The sequence below is a fragment of the Oncorhynchus keta genome, chromosome 20 (genome assembly GCF_023373465.1).
Source record: "Oncorhynchus keta strain PuntledgeMale-10-30-2019 chromosome 20, Oket_V2, whole genome shotgun sequence".
Taxonomy (NCBI): Eukaryota; Metazoa; Chordata; class Actinopteri; order Salmoniformes; family Salmonidae; genus Oncorhynchus; species Oncorhynchus keta.
In genome coordinates this window covers 32,774,934-32,796,149 of record NC_068440.1, presented here as the reverse complement: position 1 = coordinate 32,796,149, position 21,216 = coordinate 32,774,934, and the positions used below count along the sequence as shown (strand labels likewise).

General features: G+C 42.6%; 2 protein-coding genes across 5 annotated transcripts in view; one reads left to right on the top strand and one right to left on the bottom strand.

Annotated features, from left to right (window-relative positions):
- The window catches only part of LOC118399646 (ribosome biogenesis protein bop1-like), an 88,522-nt gene extending 84,816 nt beyond the window's left edge, over positions 1-3,706 (bottom strand). For both annotated transcript variants that reach the window (XM_052472707.1, XM_052472708.1), the window contains exons 1-2: positions 3,538-3,706; positions 2,876-3,130 (exon numbers count right to left, since the gene is read on the bottom strand). In XM_052472707.1, the coding sequence (XP_052328667.1) occupies positions 2,876-3,130; positions 3,538-3,636 (354 nt within the window). In that variant the 5' untranslated portion in view covers positions 3,637-3,706. The remainder of the gene's footprint in view (positions 1-2,875; positions 3,131-3,537) is intronic.
- A 286-nt stretch (positions 3,707-3,992) lies between these two features.
- Positions 3,993-21,216, top strand: part of LOC118399647 (heat shock factor protein 1-like) — a 29,508-nt gene continuing 12,284 nt past the window's right edge. For 2 of the 3 annotated variants that reach the window (XM_052472711.1, XM_052472709.1), the window contains exons 1-5: positions 3,994-4,389; positions 7,403-7,511; positions 8,951-9,087; positions 9,667-9,791; positions 15,273-15,348. In XM_052472711.1, coding sequence (XP_052328671.1) covers positions 4,264-4,389; positions 7,403-7,511; positions 8,951-9,087; positions 9,667-9,791; positions 15,273-15,348 — 573 coding nt within the window. In that variant the 5' untranslated portion in view covers positions 3,994-4,263. Of the gene's footprint in view, positions 4,390-7,402; positions 7,512-8,950; positions 9,088-9,666; positions 9,792-15,272; positions 15,349-21,216 lie in introns of all 3 variants that reach the window. The other variant, XM_052472710.1, reaches the window with a different exon arrangement.

Below are 21,216 nucleotides of genomic sequence, written 5' to 3'. Positions count from 1 at the left end.
CAGGCGTGGTAGAGATACTCTTAATGATCGGCTATGAAAAGCCAACTGACATTTACTCCTGATGTTCTGACTTGAACATCTTGGCCATGTTCTGTTATAATCTCCACCCGGTACAGCCAGAAGAGGACTGACCACCCCACATAGCCTGGTTCCTCTAAGTTTCTTCCTAGGTTTTGGCCTTTCTAGGGAGTTTTTCCTAGCCACCGTGCTTCTACACCTGCATTGCTTGCTGTTTGGGGTTTTAGGCTGGGTTTCTGTACAGCACTTTGAGATATTAGTTGATGTACGAATGGCTATATAAATACATTTGATTTGATTTAAAGGGATATCAACCAGATTCCTTTTCCTATGGCTTCCCCATGGTGTGAACAGTCTTTAGACATAGTTTCAGGCTTTTATTTTGAAAAATGAGCGAGAAAGATCACATCGCGTCATTGTATGGCTGGGTGCCAGCAGCGTTTTGTATGCAACAACAGCTTGGGGCAGCCATTTTCTCTCTCCTATTGAAGAAGCCAAGTTCCCAGTTGATATATTATCGATTATATATTGTAAAAACAACCTGAGGATTGATTAGAAAAAACGTTTGAAATGTTTCTACGAACATTACGGATACTATTTGGAATTTGTCTGCGATGTCGTGACTGTGGATTTCTGAACATAACGCGCCAACCAAATGGAGGTATTTTGGATAGAAAAATAATCTTTATGGAACAAAAGGAACATTTGTGTAACTGGGAGTCTCGTGAGTGCAAACAGCTGAAGATCAAAGGTAAGCAATTTCATTTATTGCTTTTCTGACTTTCGTAAACAATCTACTTGGCTGCTAGCTGTTTGTAATATTTTGTCTACTGAGAGAGATGTCCTTACATAAACGCTTGGTATGCTTTCGCCGAAAAGCTTTATTGAAATATGTCACACCAGGTGGATTAACAACAAGCTAAGCTGTGTTAGAATATACTGCACTTGTGATTTCATAAAAATTACATATTTTTTGTCATTTAATTTGAATTTGGTGCTCTGCAATTCAGCGGTGGTTGACGAAAATGATCCCGCTAACGGGATGGGTGCATCAAGAAGTTAAGAAGCTTTTCAGATAATGGTACAGATGTATAGTTCTCTGTGGTGATATTTCACGTTTGAGTAGCAATTTACAGCTGTAATAAAGAATGTATACACTGAACAAAAATAAAAACAACATAACGATGTCAAAGATTTACATTTAAGTCATTTAGCAGACGCTCTTATCCAGAGCGACTTACAAATTTTACCAGGTTAGTTCATGTAAGGAAATCAGTCTTATTTAAATAAATTCCTTAGCCCCTAATCTATGGATTTCATGACTGGGAATACAGATATGCATTGGTTGGTCAGAGATACCTTAAATAAATAAAAAAGTAGGGTCAAATATAAGAAAATCAGTCAGTATCTGGTGTGACCACCATTTGCCTCATGCAGCGTGACATCTCCTTCACAGAGTTGACCAAGCTGTTGATTGTTGTCTTTGGAATGGTGTCCCACTCCTCCTCAATGGCTGTGCGAAACTGCTGGATATTGGCAGGAACATGCTGTCGTACACGTCGATCCAGAGCATCCCAAACATGCCTAGTCAGTATGCAGGCCATGGAAGAAGTGGGACATTTTCAGCTTCTAGGTGTGTACAGATTCTTGCAACACGGGGCCATGCATTATTATGCTGAAACATGATGTGATGGTGGCGGATAAATGGCACAACAATGGGCCTCAGGATCTCATCACGGTATTTCTGTGCATTCAAATTTCCATTGATAAAAATGCAACTGTGTTTGTTGTCCGTAGTTTATGCCTGCCCATACCATAACCCCACCATGGCGCACTGTTCACAACGTCGATCTCAGCAAACCACTCGCTCACCCACCATACATACACACACACTGTCTGCCATCTGCCCGGTACAGCTGAAACCAGCCCACTTCTCCAGCGGCCATCGACGGTGTGCATTTGCCCACTGAAGTCAGTTACAACCCTGGTGAGGACGACAAGCACACAGATGAGCTTCCCTGAGATGGTTTCTGACAGTTTGTGCAGAAACTCTTCGGTTATACAAACCCACAGTTTGATCAGCTGTCCGGGTGGCTGGTCTCAGACAAACCCACAGTTGAAGAAGACTGATTTGGAGGTCCTGGGCTGGCTGATTACACATGGTCTGTGGATATACTGCCAAATTCTCTAAAACGACATTGGAGGTGGCTTATAGGAGAGAAATTAACATTAAATTCACAAGCAAAAGCTCTGGTGGACATTCCTGCAGTCAGCATGGCAAATGCACGTTCCCTCAAAACTTGAGACACCTGCGGCATTGTTGTGTGACAAAACAGCACATTTTAGAGTGGCCTTTTGACCTGTGTAATGATCACACTTCTTGATATGCCACACCGGTCAGGTGGATGGATTATCTTGGCAAAGGAGAAATGCTCACTGAGATGTAGACAAATTTGAGCACAATATTCAAGAGAAGCTTTTTATGCATATGTAACATTTCTGGGATCTTTTATTTCAACTCATGAAACATGGGACCAACACTTGTTGCTTTTATATTTTTGTTCAGTCTAGATGTATTTTACAAGCATACAAATATGTCACCTTGTTGAGTCCAGAGCAGCCAAGGTACAAAAAGTAAAGTCACAAAATTAAATAGATTCCTGCACACTGTTGAATGCTATCACAGTTTATTAAGTGCAAGGTCTGATAAAGTCAAGACCTTTAGGTCAAAACGTTTGCACTCAATCAAACTGCCTTTAACTAGCCTAACGTTTTTCCTGGCGAGGTCACGTGGGCAGGAAAAACTCTGGGCCCTACTATATTGCTTCTATAAAAGAAATAAGACTTCCATATTCACCGTGGGTGTATTCTTATCTGTTGCAGGCGCTTCAGTAGCTGTTTCAACACCACTACTCTTCGTCAGAATCTCATCAAGAATTACAGCATCATCATCTTCTTCATCATCCCCTTCTTCAGCATCCTCTTCTTCATCGTGGCTGTCACTCCCAGAGTCTTCCAGTCCAGAGAACACACTCTCCTCGCTATCTGAGAGGTCTGCATCGTCCTCCTCCCCAGCCTTCTTCTCAGTGACATCTTGGTCAAATATGGGAAGCTGAAATATCAGAGACAGAAAAACAGACACATACAGATTTGATGGGCGAAACATGAATGAGTAAGCACTTTAACGGACACAAAATGAATATAGAATCTTCGAACGTGAGCTAGTTACCTGACCGAAGTGATACATTGGCAATAGCACAGGGATGCTTGCTAACTGATCAAGGTGACAGACAATTAGCTAGTTACTATCTATACAAAAACATCCGTACTTATTTTATTACCAAATACATCAGGGGGATGTGATTAACACACAAAAGTTAGTTAGAAAAAAAACGGCAGTGTTTTAGCCTGCACTTACATATTTTCCTGCATAGCCAACGTGTTAGCCGAGCTAGCCTAGCTATGTTTTAGCTAACGTTACCCTTTTACCACATATACATTTCAAAAATACTTTCGTACCTGGTCATCGTCCTCTTCAACAACTCTTTTCTTCGCACTCTTTTCTTTAGCTTTACTCATGGTGCTGTTTTTCTGTGATTCAAGATTCACCGTATGCATGCTTCTTGAACGTCAACAGCCGACCATGTGGGACTCCGGTAAGAGGTCAAAGTTGAAAGTTGAACGTCTGTTTTAAAACTGCGGTTTCCTAGCACGATTATAAAAATATAGATGATATGATTTTTTTTGTACATAACAACATAATTTTATACCTAAAGCGATTCAGTCTAAATACGTTGCAAATTGTTAATTGAGGTCAAAGTAAAACATGTAAAAAATAGTTTTGGTGTATTTTATATTTTATCGTTGCATCGTGTGTTATATTATTTTATAAATACTATACGTTAACTATATAATATTTTGGCATTTAATTCATGACATTTTAGTTGTGACTTGTGGATATATTAATATTGTTCTTCCTCTTGATGATGTCACACAATGGCGACCACCATGCGCCTGTGCAATGGCCTTTTTCTACGCACTTTGTAGCTGTGTCTTGTTGATGGAAATTTCCGTTCATAATAGTTTCTGAATTATAAGTCATATATTCACTCGTTTCCGTCATTGCCAAACGGAATTATAGAATTGTTACAGCAAATATCGAACTGTCAAGAGCACTGGACGTCTTTCCCTTGTGCTATTTTTTTTTAAGTTGATCAACTTTTGAAGTTATTATTTTTCGTTGATATGGAGTTCCACGGTGGTGGGTCTGGTGGGGTCGTGGTCAGTGGCAGTAACGTACCTGCATTTCTTACGAAACTTTGGACTCTTATTGAGGATCCGGACACCGATCCTCTGATCTGCTGGAGCCCAGTGAGTTAGCATTAGTAGCTAGCAAACTAGTTATCTAACCTGCTAGCTAGCTGCTGGACATCTAAGTAAATTAACATAGACTTGGTTCGCTTTATAGACAGTTTGTCAATCAAGATGGTTTCACATTTCATATGTGATGTTAGCGGGGCATCACTTATATATAGTTAACGTTAGTTATATGATAAAACCTACAGTAAACTAACGTTAACTAGATTATCTAGCGTTAGCTAACTTCCTAACCAGATTATACAAGTAACGAACTCTTGAGTCCGAAAGATGTAGCTAGGTTAGCTAGCTAACTAGACAATTTAGCTAATTTGGTCAATCGTGAAGGCGATACATTTATTCAGCTGCAATTAATCAGCGAAAAAAACTAGGCCAAGGGCCGGGGAGCTTCGTGGCGGAAGGTTTTGTTAGTCCACGCGTCAGCTGTTCCTGGGTGTCAATGATCATTTTCTAGCTATGTTAGCAAGCCACCTGTCTGCAGCTAACTACTTAATTTGGTTAACTGTGAGTGTAGACAGTATGTAGCTGTATGTGTGTCCAAAAAGCCATGCAAAAAAAAAAAAATTGAAACTCGCTAACGTTAGCTACAGCATTGTAATGAGAAAAGGGGGTGTGTGAAAAGGGGTGTGTGGCTGTGTAAACAATTTGACAGCCTTTTCCTTTTGCTAGCCGTAATGTTGGAATTCTCAGTAGCCAATACATTGATGTTACTCTAAGTTGTACAGCTAACGCCGGGTCATTATGTCTAAAAACAAATCTTATCATTTATGTTCACAAATCATTTTTTTTTGTCACATGCTTCATAAACCACAGCTGTAGACTAAAAGTTAAATACTTTCCGGCTCTTCCCAACAATGAATAGAAAAAAGATGAATAACACCAGGAATAAATACACAATGAGTAACGATAACTTGGTACCAGTATCGAGTCGATGTGCAGGGGTACGAGGTAATTGAGGTAGACATGTATGTACAGTGCATTTGGAAATAATTCAGACCCCTTGACTTTTCCACATTTGGTTATGTTGAAGCCTTAATCTAAAACAACAGTTGATAAATGAAAGGTTTGAAATTTGCCAGTTTAAAAAATAAATGGAAATATCAAATTTACATAAGTATTCAGACCCTTTACTCAGGACTTTGTTGAAGCACCTTTGGCAGTGATTACAGCCTTGAGTCTTGGGTATGATGCTACAAGCTTGCCATGTCTATTTGGGGAGCTTGTCCCATTCTCTGACAGTCCTCTCAAGCTCTGTCAGGTTGGATGGGTTGCTGCACAAATATTAACAGGTCTCTCCAGAGATTTTTGATTGGGTTCGAGTCGGTGCGCTGGCTGGGAAACTCGAGGACATTCAGTCTTGTCCCGAATCCACTCCTGTGTTGTCTTGGTTGTGTGCTTAGGGTCAGTGTCCTGTTGGAAGGTGAACATTCACATCAGTCTGAGGTTCTGAGCACTCAGGAGCATGTTTTCATCAAGGATCTCTGTATTTTGCTCAGCTCCTCTTTCCCTCGATCCTGACAAGTCTCCCACTCCCTGCCGCTGAAAAACATCCCCACAGCATGATGCTGCCACCACCATGCTTCACCATAGAGATGGTGCCAGGTTTTTTCCAGATGTGACGCTTGGCATTCATGCCAAAGAGTTCCATCTTGGTTTCATCAGACGTGAGTCTTGTTTCTCATGGTCTGAGAGTGATCCGTGGAGTACTGCAGAGATGGGAGAACCTTTCAGAAGGACAACCATCTCCATAGAAGAACTCTGGAGCTCTGTCAGAGTGACCGTTAGGTTTTTGGTCACCTCCCTGACCAAGGCACTTCTCTCCTGATTGCTCAGTTTGGCCCAGGCAGCCAGCTCTAGGAAGAGAGTCTTGGTGGTTCCAAACTTTTGCCATTTTTAAGAATGATGGTGGCCACTGTGTTCTTGGGGATCTTCAATGGTGCAGACATTTTTGTTTACCCTTCCCCAGATCTGTGATTTGACAATCCTGTCAAAGGAGGGTTTGTCATACACCGGATAGGTGTTGTGAAATGTGTTGTTTTGTGGAACAAATTAGGATTAAGTGCCTTGCTCAAGGACACATCGACAAATTTAGTTTTACCTTGTTGGTTAATGTCCCAACGCTCAAACAGCTAGGCTACCTGCCAATTTATTATTCTTATTTTATTAAATGTCAAATTATGTTGCTGACTAGTAAGGAATGATCTGGCCTCTACCTTTTGCACTCATTGACCCTGAGGGTGAAAGTATAGACAGTCATAATTATGTTTTCTCTTACTACTGGGTAGGAGACAATCCTGTGTGTGTTGATGCGCTGTCTATCCAAGGGCATCCTCTGTTTATGGACTCTGGTCCAAACAGCGGACTTCTATCTGTGCATCCTTTACCCTGAAAGTGAATAAATAGCAAAATAACTGACAAACATTCAGACAAAACACTTCTATTGCGCTTTGGCACTGGATCATTTTAGCCGTCATTGCACAGGAATTGCTTCACAATGGTGAAGTTGTAGGAGGTTTTGTGTGTGTGAACTAACCCCAGAATATTGAGATTATGTACAAGCAAATATACTAATTAGGACATTTTCTTAACTGATTTTATTAATTTTTTAGGATGCATTGCCGTTAGCGGCCGGCGTCATTGTTTTCTCTTTAACCTACATAATCAGTAAGTTCTTGCGTCATGATCCAACTTGTCCATTGCCTTAGACTTCACACCATTCTCTACCTTCCATAATCAGTGTAAGTAGAGCCTTTATCAGACCCAAAGTAGTGAATTAGTTTAGCTTTGTCGTAGGCCAGCCAAAGCAGCTTAACTTGATTCTTACTTTAGTCCATTTTTATTTTGCCAGGGAGTCATGTTGAGACCAATGTCTCTTTTACAAATGAGCAGTGGTTATAATTATAGGCCTAGCCAAGGTAAACGGGTTGTGCACTATTTATTTAAAGGGATAGAGTAGATAAAGGTCTTTATGCCAAAATAATTTACTGTTCTTTCTCTTCCTTTACAGAATGGCAACAGCTTCCATGTGTTTGATCAGGGCCAATTCTCCAAGGACGTGCTTCCCAAGTATTTCAAACACAATAACATGACCAGCTTTGTACGCCAGCTCAATATGTGTGAGTTGTCATTTATGTATTTAACATGTTAGGCATGGCAATGCCAAGGAATTCAAACGTGCCGTCATAATCATATATGCAATATCGTTTAGATGAGAGGCTCCTGTATAGTTTGAATTGCTGTCCTTATTTTGTTTGTAATATATAATAATAATATAATAATATATGCCATTTAGCAGACGCTTTTATCCAAAGCGACTTACAGTCATGTGTGCATACATTCTACGTATGGGTGGTCCCGGGAATCGAACCCACTATCCTGGCGTTACAAGCGCCATGCTCTACCAACTGCGCTACATATACTATGGTATTTATGGTATGACACATGACATAGTAATTGCCACATCCCACACAAGGCTAAAGTAAGTATAGTGTAAACCGAAAAGTAGAAAATCTTATGTTGAAGAGAGATTTTACTACTGTAAATCCACACTTCTACTTTTACATTTGCCTCCAGCATCTACACTGATTGGTTCTGGGTGTTTTGGTAGATTCTACCTAATTATTTGCTTATATTATGATGAGCCTTTAAACCAGCGGTGTCAAACTAATGTTTCCCCAGGGGCTGCATTCGGTCTTCAACGAGGTCCAGAGGGCCGCACCAAAAATTGGTTATGTTTCCTTGCAGTCAAAGTTGGGGGGGGAAAGTCCTCTATCCGTAATTGTTTTAATTTCCGATGCTCCCTAATTGTAGTGATTTAAAAACTATATGACTATAGGTCCATTATCCTTACTCCACAGTTTCCATTTGGTTTAAGTAATTTTACTGGTTTATATTGAGTTAGTTTTTACTCAAACTGCCCATCGGCCAGATTAGACCCCTTGGGCGGTATCCGGCCCGCTGGTCCCTGCTTTAATTAGACTCAACGGAGGACCTTTTTTAATAGATGCTATTTCTCTGAAGTTGGGGTAGATGTTAAAATGTATTTCTCATACTGTGAAAGCCTTGTGCTTTTTGTTTGTCTCTTTAAGCAATAAGGTTCGGGGGGTGTAGTATATGGCCAATATACCACAGCTAAGGGATGTTCTTAAACATGATGCAACGCGGAGTGCCTGGATACAGCATTTAGCCGTGATATATTTGCCCTATACCACACCCCCTTGTGCCTTAGTGCTATTATAAACTGGTTACCAACGAAATTAGAGCAATAAAAATAAATGTTTTGTCATACCCGTTGTATACGGTCTGATATATCACGGCTTTCAGCCAATCAGCATTCAAGGCTCGAACCACCTAATTTATAATTGGTTATATAATCCACTTACGTTATTTATTAAGACTGAGAAGACTTGGAAGAGGAAGATATAATTGCATGCAATGACCTAGAAACCAGGCACATTTTAGAAACAGTAAATACAGGCAAGGTAATTGCCACGTATCTAGAAATTGAATGGTAGTGCCATAGTCAACTGTAAGTTGTTGTTATAACTTTCTACAGACGGCTTCCGCAAAGTAGTCCACATTGAGCAGGGCGGTCTGGTGAAGCCTGAGAAGGACGACATGGAATTCCAGCATCCCTACTTCATCCGCGGACAGGAGCCTCTACTTGAAAATATAAAACGGAAAGTTACCAATGTAAGTGCAAAATGATGAGATGGCATCGTGTGACATGTGTCTGGAATCGCCTATCAAACCTTTCTTCATACTGGGCTTGACATAGCCTAGGCAGTATTACCAATATATAAAATGTATAGTCGGGCTCCTCAGACAGACAGCATGTCAGACAGCATGTGCTCCAAGTTCTTGGCCTGCTCTTCTGCTCTCCTCCCAGGCCAGATTGAGCTGATCTAGGGGCCTCTGGAGCCAGACAGCTGAGGATGGGAGGATTAGAGAAGGCAGGCCAGGGAGATGGTAATCTGATGTTGCCTGACACAGCCACTTTCTACTCTGCTCAGTCTGTTTATTTACAGCCGCTTCCATCTGCACCTTGATATAGTCTGCCTCGGGCCAACTGATCAGTTCAGGCTAAAAACTGATAACCAAATCATACTCTTTTCATTGTGTTTCCAGTCTATCCCTCAGGGTTCCAGTCGGGGCCAAGGCCTACACTGAAGGCTCGTTTTTATCTCTTTCCCTCCTCACTTTAATACTTTTCTTTTGCTTTAGCAGTTTTCTTTGCTTTAACCATTTCGTCATGTTCTCTCTCCCTTTCAGGTGTCCAATGTTAAACATGAAGACCTCAAGATGAGCTCAGACGATGTCTCGAAAATCCTGACCAACGTGCAGAACATAAAGGGCAAGCAGGAGACCATAGACTCCCAAATCATCGCCATGAAGCAGTAAGTGAAACGTTGAGGTATATTCTGATTCAATCTCATGCATATTAGACGGTCGACTCAGCTTAACTAATACATTGAAGGGAACCAAATCAAACAATGTCTAACAAACCATAGTACAAAGTACAAACCCCCAAGTCCAGAACTCCACATAGATGCAAGATTCAAAAACAGTTTCAGAATTGACTGCCCCTTGAATGAGCCAAAAACACTCTTCACCAGCTTACCCTTTAAGTTCTACACAATTAGATACCCCCCCCACCCCCTTGCTGCCGTGTTGCTATATTAGCAAGTATGCATACTGTGTGTCCCTATAGTGCTGCAGTAGCCTACCATGCTGCATTAAGGCGGTGTAAGCCAGTTTATTTAAAGCTGATGATTAGGCTGCATGAGGCAGGATTCCGAAAGGCCTGTCATAGGCTGAAGTACTGTATACACACACTACGTTACAAAACGTATGTGGACACCTGCTCGTCTAACATCTCATTACAAAATCATGGGCATTAATGTGGAGTTGCAGAACAGTTCTTGTGCTGACGTTGCTTCCAGATGCAGGTTGGAACTCGGTGGTGAGTGTTGCAACCGAGGACAGGCAATTTTATGCGCTAAGCATTTCAGCACTCGGCGGTCCGGGTCTGTGAGCTTGTGAGGCCTACCACTTCACGGCTGAGCTGTTGTTGCTCCTAAACGGTTCCACTTGACAATAACAGCACTTAGTTAACCAGGGCAGAAATTTGATGAACTGACTTGCATCTGATAATGCCACATTGAATGTCTGTCACGTAGAGTAGGCCAGAAGGCTATACTGGAAAACCTAACCTCTGTCAAAATAAAAAGATGGCGGAGCCGCAAATGTTCTTCTGTGCTTCAGGGTGTTTATTTACATAGTGATTCTGGAACAAAAACAGTACTGCCATCAAACGTATAGCTTATGGGACAGCTAAAAACAATGCTGCCCCATTCACAGTACTGCCATCAAACGTATAGCTTATGGGACAGCTAAACACAATGCTGCCCCATTCACAGTACTGCCATCAAACATATACCTTATGGGACAGCTAAACACAATGCTGCCCCATTCACAGTACTGCCATCAAACATATACCTTATGGGACAGCTAAACACAATGCTGCCCCATTCACAGTACTGCCATCAAACATATACCTTATGGGACAGCTAAACACAATGCTGCCCCATTCACAGTACTGCCATCAAACATATACCTTATGGGACAGCTAAACACAATGCTGCCCCATTCACAGTACTGCCATCAAACATATACCTTATGGGACAGCTAAACACAATGCTGCCCCATTCACAGTACTGCCATCAAACATATACCTTATGGGACAGCTAAACACAATGCTGCCCCATCCACAGCTCAATCCAAAATGCCTCCCCATGAACTGAAAGAGAGACTCCTTTTCTAGGGCTAGCCCCTCCCCTCAGAACAATTAACACCAATTAATTAAGCAATTAACTCGTCAAACCTACATTTGCCATTAACTAAACATACCAAAGTATATAAATTGCAACATGTTTATCAAAAAATATCACAACATAACAGTTGATGACCAGGTGGCGAATCGCATCTCTGCATGTCTGGCAGACATATCAGTGTGGATGACGGATCACCACCTCAAGCTGAACCTCAGCAAGACGGAGCTCCTCTTCCTCCCGGGGAAGGACTGCCCGTTCCATGATCTCGCCATCACGGTTGACAACTCCATTGTGTCCTCCTCCCAGAGCGCTAAGAACCTTGGCGTGATCCTGGAAACACCCTGAAACTAACATCAAGGCGGTGTCCCGTTCCTGTAGGTTCATGCTCTACAACATCCGCAGAGTCCCTGCCTCACACAGGAAGCGGCGCAGGTCCTAATCCAGGCACTTGTCATCTCCCGTCTTGATTACTGCAACTCGCTGTTGGCTGGGCTCCCTGCCTGTGCCATTAAACCCCTACAACTCATCCAGAACGCCGCAGCCCGTCTGGTGTTCAACCTTCCCAAGTTCTCTCACGTCACCCCGCTCCTCCGCTCTCTCCACTGGCTTCCAGTTGAAGCTCGCATCCGCTACAAGACCATGGTGCTCGCCTACGGAGCTGTGAGGGGGAACGGCACCTCAGTACCTCCAGGCTCTGATCAGGCCCTACACCCAAACAAGGGCACTGCGTTCATCCACCTCTGGCCTGCTCGCCTCCCTACCACTGAGGAAGTACAGTTCCCGCTCAGCCCAGTCAAAACTGTTCGCTGCTCTGGCCCCCAATGGTGGAACAAACTCCCTCACGACGCCAGGACAGCGGAGTCAATCACCACCTTCCGGAGACACCTGAAACCCCACCTCTTCAAGGAATACCTAGGATAGGGTAAGTAAGGGTAAGTAATCCTTCTCACCCCCTTCTCCCCCAACAAGATTTAGATGCAAGTGGCTGTTCCACTGGTTGTCATAGGTGTTTGCACCAATTTGTAAGTCGCTCTGGATAAGAGCGTCTGCTAAATGACTTAAATGTAAATGTAAATAAAATGACATTACTACTGACAGTGTCTTTCAATATGCACATTTACATTAATGAGCCATTTGGGACAGGCACTACAAAGTCAGCCCAATTCCCTTAGCTCGGGTCCTTACCCAGCATACCCGGAAGATACAGAGATAGAGAGGAACAGAACAAACAAACAAACAAAGCGCTCATCCACATCATAGATAAGTATAATACATATTGCTTATATTAACTATGAACATTGACATAAGTATGAAATGTATGTACGAAGACAGAGAAGTTAACTTGTGTGTCGACCCACATTGTTAACTTATCTGATAACGGAGCAGGGAGGAGTGATGAATGTGTGTGTGCGTTAAAGAACCAAATGCTGTCCGCGGCCAGTGACTGACTTCTACATCACAGTCATTGAGCTCTTCAGTAAGGCCATTCTACTGCCAATGTTTGTCTATAGAGATTGCATGGCTATGTCCTCAATTTTTCTGCTGGAATAGCCGAATCCACTAATGCTGGCACCTGACTATGTCCGTGTGCTGTTTAAATCTACAGAGCTATCATAAATTATAGCTTTCAAAACATCTTTCACCAGCTTTAAACAATTATTAATAGAGTATGTCTATTGATATACATTCTTATGGTGGTAGAACATAAAACCAATATTTAAAAATGCTAAATTACTTATTTAATCTACAAAACAAAAAACATTAAATTGAGAGTTGGACCTGGTCTGTTTCCATGTTGTGATCAACTGTGTGTCCAGGTTTGGTTTGAATTAGGTTCAGGGTTTGTTTTGTGTGGTCTTTTTCTGGATGACTTGATCAGACTGAGTTCCATGTTTTGTAGCAGTAATGATGTGGATACTGACAACTCAGCCTGGTTAGTTATTGGTTATAATGTCTTCATCAGATGTGGTTTCAATGTGGAGAGTTCCCATTTTGTAGCAGTTATGTGGGATAACCCATTGGGTTGTGTCAGTGTGCCCCACTCTGGGACAATATAATGGTGGCTCATCTTTCAGGACACCACGTTGCCATTCTAAAAGCATGAGGTTCTTCTCAAGCAGCTGGGATGATGTGGGTGTGCTGTTCACCAGCTGCCTGTAGCCCGTCCGGGTGCATGTCAGAACCCACATCATTATTACAATCCTTCCTACACGCGCACACAGGCGCGCTTGGGTTCTCCAGCTGGACCTCACCCTTGGACTCTTCATTGCCACCGAGGCCTTTCTCTCCAGTCCCAAACAGGTTAATAAACCAGACTTTTTCTGCATGGTACCATGATGCAATACGCACAGCAGATTTAATTGTGACCTCATTCATCGTGTCCATCGGCACAGCATGACAGTCTCTCACCATGTCTTAGAGTAGATGGGGTTATTTACCTTGTTTTATCCAGTTTGCCTGTTTGATTAAGATATGTTACTCAAAGAATGATGGCTGTCCATCACCCGAGGTGGGTGGCTCTCACGCTTTCTTAGGGAGAAAAAAAACCTGTATTGTTCTCTATTACCACATTCCACCTCCCCTCTGACCCTTGAACAAATCTGACGCGCCAAAAAGTAATAGGTATGTTTCCAATTATCTGATCCCGTTCACATGTCAAATAATCCCTCAGTATTGGTTAGAATGGTCTTCTGGGTTGGGGCCTATGGTGAGGAATCCACACCTGACCCTATAAATCCCTGTTCGTCTGCCCCACAGGGAGGTCAGCACAGATGGTGGGCTTTTACAGGGCAGAGTGGGTTTACAAGGCAACAGAGACCGCTGATAAAGGACCTCTCTTTCCCACACTGGAAGTATGGGGGCCCTGTAGCACTCCGATGGCACCCCAGTACTCATGTCCTTCAACCCTGGTTTGGTCGCGGTTTTAATATCACATCAGTGTGCTGGAGGTTCTTAAGGTTAACGTGCGTTACTCTGTAACAATGCCAGGATGTAAGGCCTAAGCTTTGATTATCAGCAAATGTATTTTTCATTTTGTCCTCGAAGCTAGGCCTAATGTTTTTTTCAGATTGCAGAATCTGAGAGTAACCTTAGTAAAGACATAAGACTAAAATGCTAAACAAACTCTGAAATATCTAAAAATGTGTGTTCTGTTTATTGTGGCAGCACCATTTCACCAGGTCAAATTCTTGGAACATGTTGATGTACTTTGCAAATAAAGATTTTGATTCTTAAATATTTTATGATGGAGCCTGAAGACTCGATCTGACATATTTCACCAAGGTATTATCTAGCCTGGTTCTGGCCTGGTTCTATAACTGCTTACTCTGTTTGATAACTCCAGTGGGACTGAGACCATAGGAGATTGCAGGACAGCACAAATAGATGTGGGACTGGGCTAGGTGTTGTCTGAGTCCAGGGCATGTAATTTAATGTGAGACATGTGTATGGTTGAATCAGGCCCATGAGCACACCTTCAAAGTATCTGAACCAGAGTCTGAGGAGCCAGGCTTTAAGAGCCAGGTGGAGTGGCAGGGTCTTTATAGACTGCACTAAAAAAGCTGAATAAACACATCGCGCTAAGATCTTTCAATAGCCATTAACTTAACAAAATAAACTGCCTCAACTATTCTTCCCATCTTTACCAGCGCAGTAAAAAATCTGCTGCGCCTTGATAGGTGTTCCACAGTATGGGTGGGTCTTAAAGATGAGAGCCTAAGCCCCCCCACCTTGGCTACATGTACTGTGGAGATTTAGGTCCGTTAGGGATGACCTGCTGTTCTGAGATTTTTACTTTCTGATCTATTTCAAATATGCTTTGCAACGGGTTATTAGGCTATTCAACTTTAACGTAGGAAACAACATCACAATGTCAAGGACTGCTGTCATTACAGCAAGCATCCATGACATACCCATACCTTAGAGGATGTCATGGGATTGGGAATGAAAGGGAAATGTACTGTCCCTGTATTCCATTTAAAGTTCAATGGATTTGTTATGTGTGGTTTATTTATCTGTAAACGAGTATCCCCTTTGTCTTTCCAGTGAGAATGAAACTCTGTGGAGAGAGGTGGCCAGCCTCCGACAGAAACACGTCCAGCAACAGAAAGTCGTCAACAAGGTAAAAGATGGTTGCGTTTACCTGCCTCTTCTCTGACCACCCAGAACAAGTAGGCTCTTCTATGTTTAACATAGTAGTTCATGTGAATGAATGGGAATGACGTTCACTATGGAAATAAGGATTTATTTCTTCTCATAAAACATGGGACCAACACTTGTTGTGTTTTTTTATATTTTTGTTCAGTGTAAATCAACAAATATTTGCCTGTTAACTAGAGCTGGGACCATAAACTGAACATTATCAACACAGACCATACCAACCAATTATCGAGTCTGTTTTATTGATATCGGAAATCACGATAAGTAGCCTGTACTAGAGAAATGTGATAGTAACAACTGTTAAGTTCATGTTTTAAGTATCCCTATAGTTCTGTTATTATGGTGCTATCACCCTGATATTAGTACGCCTGCCCAGTAGTCTGACTAGATGGACCTGGCCTGAGTGTGATGGCAACTATGTACTAGGGTGAAGTAAACATTGTTAAACTAGAACCTAGTTGTTGTGTCATTTTGAGTTAACATTGGTAGCAGAGGATGGCTAATAACTACAATGTGCCACCACACTTCGATGAGAAGAGGTCGTATGAAAGTTAGAAAAATTAACTTGGAATCTGGACACAGGTTACTAATCTGGATGACAGAAAGCAAGCACTTGCAGTGGTATTATCACTTGAGGGAAGAGTGAAACACACAGCACTGGAAATATCGGTGGAGGATTTGAAGGATGACGGTATGGTCACTTTGATCAAGGCACTGGATTCTGTGTTTGCAATGACAGACTACATAATTGATTTCGAATGGACTACATCATTTATTTTGTACTTGAGCAATAGGATGCGCAAGTACGACATGATTCTCTCGGATGCCGTGTTGGCTTTCAAGTTGCTATATTCTGCCTTTCTGGATGGGAGCGAGAAACATTTGTCTTTGACTGCTTGTACTGTGCTGACTTGCGTCATTCAAGTCAGCACTAAAAATTATTTTTGTTGAGACGACTTGTCACGCCAATAACTGATGGAATGCAAGTGAGTGACGCGGCATATTACACTGAGCAGCAGAGAAAAGGCATTAAAACATTCGCAAGACAACCAGACGAGCGCGCCATTGCCCAACAAATCCACTGGACAGGTATGGAAGGAGATCAACATGTGGTATTTGTCAAAGCACATACCATTGGGTTAAAGACTGTCCTTATACAAATGAACAGGTTAAACTAACAGGAAATATGAACACAGATGGAGCAGTGTAACATTGCACTGTTTTCAAATGAATCTGCTTCTGATACTGAGATCTTTATAGTTGAATCCTTATGATCTGCAGTTATTGATACTGTATGTACACACAGTGTGTGGTGCAAAATGTCTTGATAGTTATGAAAGTGAACTAAATATGAAGTACAAAATATAATTGACACAACAGAGCTTTCATATTTGGAGATGGGGGAGTCTGTGTAAGAATACCATTCTGACGGGGCACATGGAGATTCTGAGGGACACTGAGCACATGGAGATTCTGAGGGACACTGAGCACATGGAGATTCTGAGGGACACTGAGCACATGGAGATTCTGAGGGACACTGAGCACATGGAGATTCTGAGGGACACTGAGCACATGGAGATTCTGAGGGACACTGAGCACATGGAGATTCTGAGGGACACTGAGCACATGGAGATTCTGAGGGACACTGAGCACATGGAGATTCTGAGGGACACTGAGCACATGGAGATTCTGAGGGACACTGAGCACATGGAGATTCTGAGGGACACTGAGCACATGGAGATTCTGAGGGACACTGAGCACATGGAGATTCTGAGGGACACTGAGCACATGGAGATTCTGAGGGACACTGAGCACATGGAGATTCTGAGGGACACTGAGCACATGGAGATTCTGAGGGACACTGAGCACATGGAGATTCTGAGGGACACTGAGCACATGGAGATTCTGAGGGACACTGAGCACATGGAGATTCTGAGGGACACTGAGCACATGGAGATTCTGAGGGACACTGAGCACATGGAGATTCTGAGGGACACTGAGCACATGGAGATTCTGAGGGACACGGAGCACATGGAGATTCTGAGGGACACGGAGCACGTGGAGATTCTGAGGGACACGGAGCTGAGGGACGTGGAGATTCTGAGGGACACGGAGCACATGGAGATTCTGAGGGACACGGAGCACATGGAGATTCTGAGGACACGGAGCACATGGAGATTCTGAGGGACACTGAGCACATGGAGATTCTGAGGGACACGGAGCACATGGAGATTCTGAGGGACACTGAGCACATGGAGATTCTGAGGGACACTGAGCACATGGAGATTCTGAGGGACACTGAGCACATGGAGATTCTGAGGGACACTGAGCACATGGAGATTCTGAGGGACACTGAGCACATGGAGATTCTGAGGGACACTGAGCACATGGAGATTCTGAGGGACACGGAGCACATGGAGATTCTGAGGGACACGGAGCACATGGAGATTCTGAGGGACACTGAGCACATGGCCACAGAAGAAAAACAAAGTATTGTTAACTTCACATACATTTTGGACATGCTACAGTTGACAGACTTCAGAAGTTACTCAGCAGTTTTGGGAATAATAATGATGATGAGAGTACTTCCATTCTATGGCAAATAGTTAACAGTTTTGAGACATGCCAGAAATACAGCAAACCTAAGCCCAGACCAGCTGTTGGTTTGCCACTGGCTTCCAAATACAATGAGCCAGTGGCTGTAGATCTACATGAGTTGGGACCAAGTGTGTGGAACCTTCACATAATCAACCACTTCACACGCTTCAGCACTGGGAGCATTGTGAATAAACCACTTCACACACTTCAGCACTGGGAGCATTGTGAATAAACCACTTAACACACTTCAGCGCTGGAAGTATTGTGAATAAAAAGAAACTCAGTGAAATCTTCAAGCACTTCATTCATTCCTGGATATGTGTGCATGGCCCACCCCAGAAATTGTACAGTGACAATGGAGAATTCAATAATAATGAAATAAGAGAAATGGCTGAGAAATTCAACATGGAAGTAAAGACAACTGCTGCATACAGTCTATGGAGCAATGGACTTGTGGAGAGACACAATCAAACACTCACAGAGATCATGCTGAAAATGAAGCAAGACAATGGGTGTGACTGGAAAACCGTCCTAGATTGGGCTTTGATGGCCATAAACTCAATGTTCATAGTTACAGCTCATACCAACTAGTGTTCGGGCAGAACCCTAATCTTCCCTCTGTACTGGTTGACAAGCTACCACCACTAGAAGGGACCAGTGTGAGTGCATGGATGGGACAGCATCTCTTCAGAACTACATGCAGTGACAAAAGCATTCACTGAAGCAGTGTGTTCAGAGGGCAGGGCTCTGCGTCAACTGCTTCGATCCACAGATAAAAAGTGCGAGACTGGAAACAAAGTGTACTACAAACGAGTTGACTGTCAAGAGTGGAAAGGACCCAGAGTAGTCATTGGCCAAGATGGTGTGGTGATATTTGTGAGGCACGGAGGCACCAGTGTCCTGGTGCATCACTCACGATTGCTGTTGCTGAGAATCCGCTTCCTACTGAAAATGACAACGACACATTATCAGACACAAACCTATTAGATGTCGCATCCAATGATATGGAAACTGACACAGGAAATGGAGCAGAGACCTTCAACCATGATACAGGTAATATTGTTGAGGATTCAAATTAGGAAACCGTTCAACAGTTACATGGTGGTTCCAATCTAAAAACGGGACAAACTGTTAAATACATGGACAGAGAAAGTGGTATTCAGTCATTGGACGAGCAGGAAAATCCAAAGGAAAACACCGGAACTGGTACAGCTTAGAGTACTCTGAACCAGCTACACTTTCTGGTACAACGGGGTCAGCTGACCTGTCACTTGTAGACCATCTCAGAATTGAACCAATGGAAAATCGAGAAAAGTAGAATGACATTCAAAATTACATACTTGAAACCAAGGATGTGTCATTTGACTCCGCTAAACTAGATGAGCTGAGTAATTGGAGGAAAAAATTAGTGTTTGTGGAAGTCAGGCATTGGCCAAAAATGTGACTCCTCAAGATGGGCTTGCACCCTTAAAGAATCCTTGACTGGAATTGTGCAAAAAACATGTCTAGTGGCTAGAGGTTTTGATGCGCTGGCTGCTAATGGACTCCCAAAAGACTCACTGACATGCGCCTCAGAATCACTCCAATTGCTGCCGACGATGATCTGCCAGAATAAATGGAAACTTCATTCCACAGACATCAAATCTGCAGTTTTGCAGGGAACAGATCTGTCAAGGGAAATTCACATTAACTTCCGCTGAAAGCTAAGCGCGGAGGAACACTGTGGAAACAAAAAAAGTGTGTGTGTGGGGCCTGGCAGATGAATCACTCTACTGGTACAACAAAGTCGAGGCAACAAGGCTGAGTACAGGTGGGAAAATGCCACAGGTGGATCCTGCAGTCTTCTATTGGCTTGATCAAGACTGCAATGTGACTGAAGTATTTGCCTGTCATGTTGATGACTTCATCTGGGGTGGCGCAACAGACCTTTGCCACAACTGTGATTCCACACCTCAAAGCTGTTTTCTAGGTCGGCTGTGAGGATCATCATAGTTTTTATGTTGGCATAGAGTTTATTACAGTTGACTAAACTATACTGATGCAACAGGAAAGCTATGTCAAGAATCTTCAACCCATCCACATGGATACTTCAAGAGCCGTACAAAGGAATTCCCCTCTCTGTGGAATTGAAGCTGATCGAGGTCAAATTCTATGGGTTGCGAGACAGAGTAGATCTCATGTAATAATTGACTGCAACTTGGCAGCCAACACAACACCCCACTGTACAAACTATCCATGGAGCAAACAAAGTTGTTCATAAACTGAAATCACAACAAGTGACTGAAGTTTCAGCATGTTGGAAAAGATGACTCTGAAACTAGTTGTCTTTAGTGATGCTTCCCTAGGGAACCTTACAGATGGAGGCACACAAGGTGGACATATAATCGTGTTAATGGAGGAAGTTTCTCACCTATCTGTTAGCAGTCAACAGAAGGGTTGTCCGAAGCACACTTGCTGGAAAAACTCTTGTTCTTGCGGATGGAATTGGCTATGCCATCTTTTTGACACATCTGTTCTCAACTGTAGTTTGTCACTGGCAACTTACTACTCTCACTAGTTGATGCTGTCAAGTCAACCAAGTCTGTCACAGACAAACGACTTCGTCTTGAAATTAGCACCATCGATGAACTAATTCAAACATAGAGAATCAAACAGATTCTGCGGTCAGACACAAAGGAACAGCTTGGTGGCTGTCTGACTAAAAAGCGAGCAGCCGGTCTTGTGTTTCTAAAGGCGTGTAATAATGGAAAGTGGCAGCTTGAGTAATAGAAATAACAGAAATACTAAAAATATTTAATGTTCAGGAAATCACAAGTGCAATATACCAAAACACAGTTTAACTTGTTGTTAATCCAGCCGGCGTGTCAGATTTCAAAAAGGCTTTACGGTGATGGCAAACCATGTGATTGTGAGGACAGCTCTCAGCAGACAAAACATTACAAACAGCTAGCAGCAAAGTAGATTGGTCAGAAAAGCAATAAAATGAATCACTTACCTTTGATCTTCGTATGTTTTCACTCACGAGACTCCCTGTTGCACAATAAATGTTTGTTTTATTCGATAAAGATTCTCTTTATATCCAAAAACCTCCATTTGGTTGGTGCGTTTTGTTCAGTAATCCACAGGCTTGTGCGGTCACGACGGGCAGACGAAAATTCCAAATACTATCCGTAAAGTTCGTAGAAACATATCAAATGTTTTTTATAATCAATCCTCAGGTTGTTTTTACAAT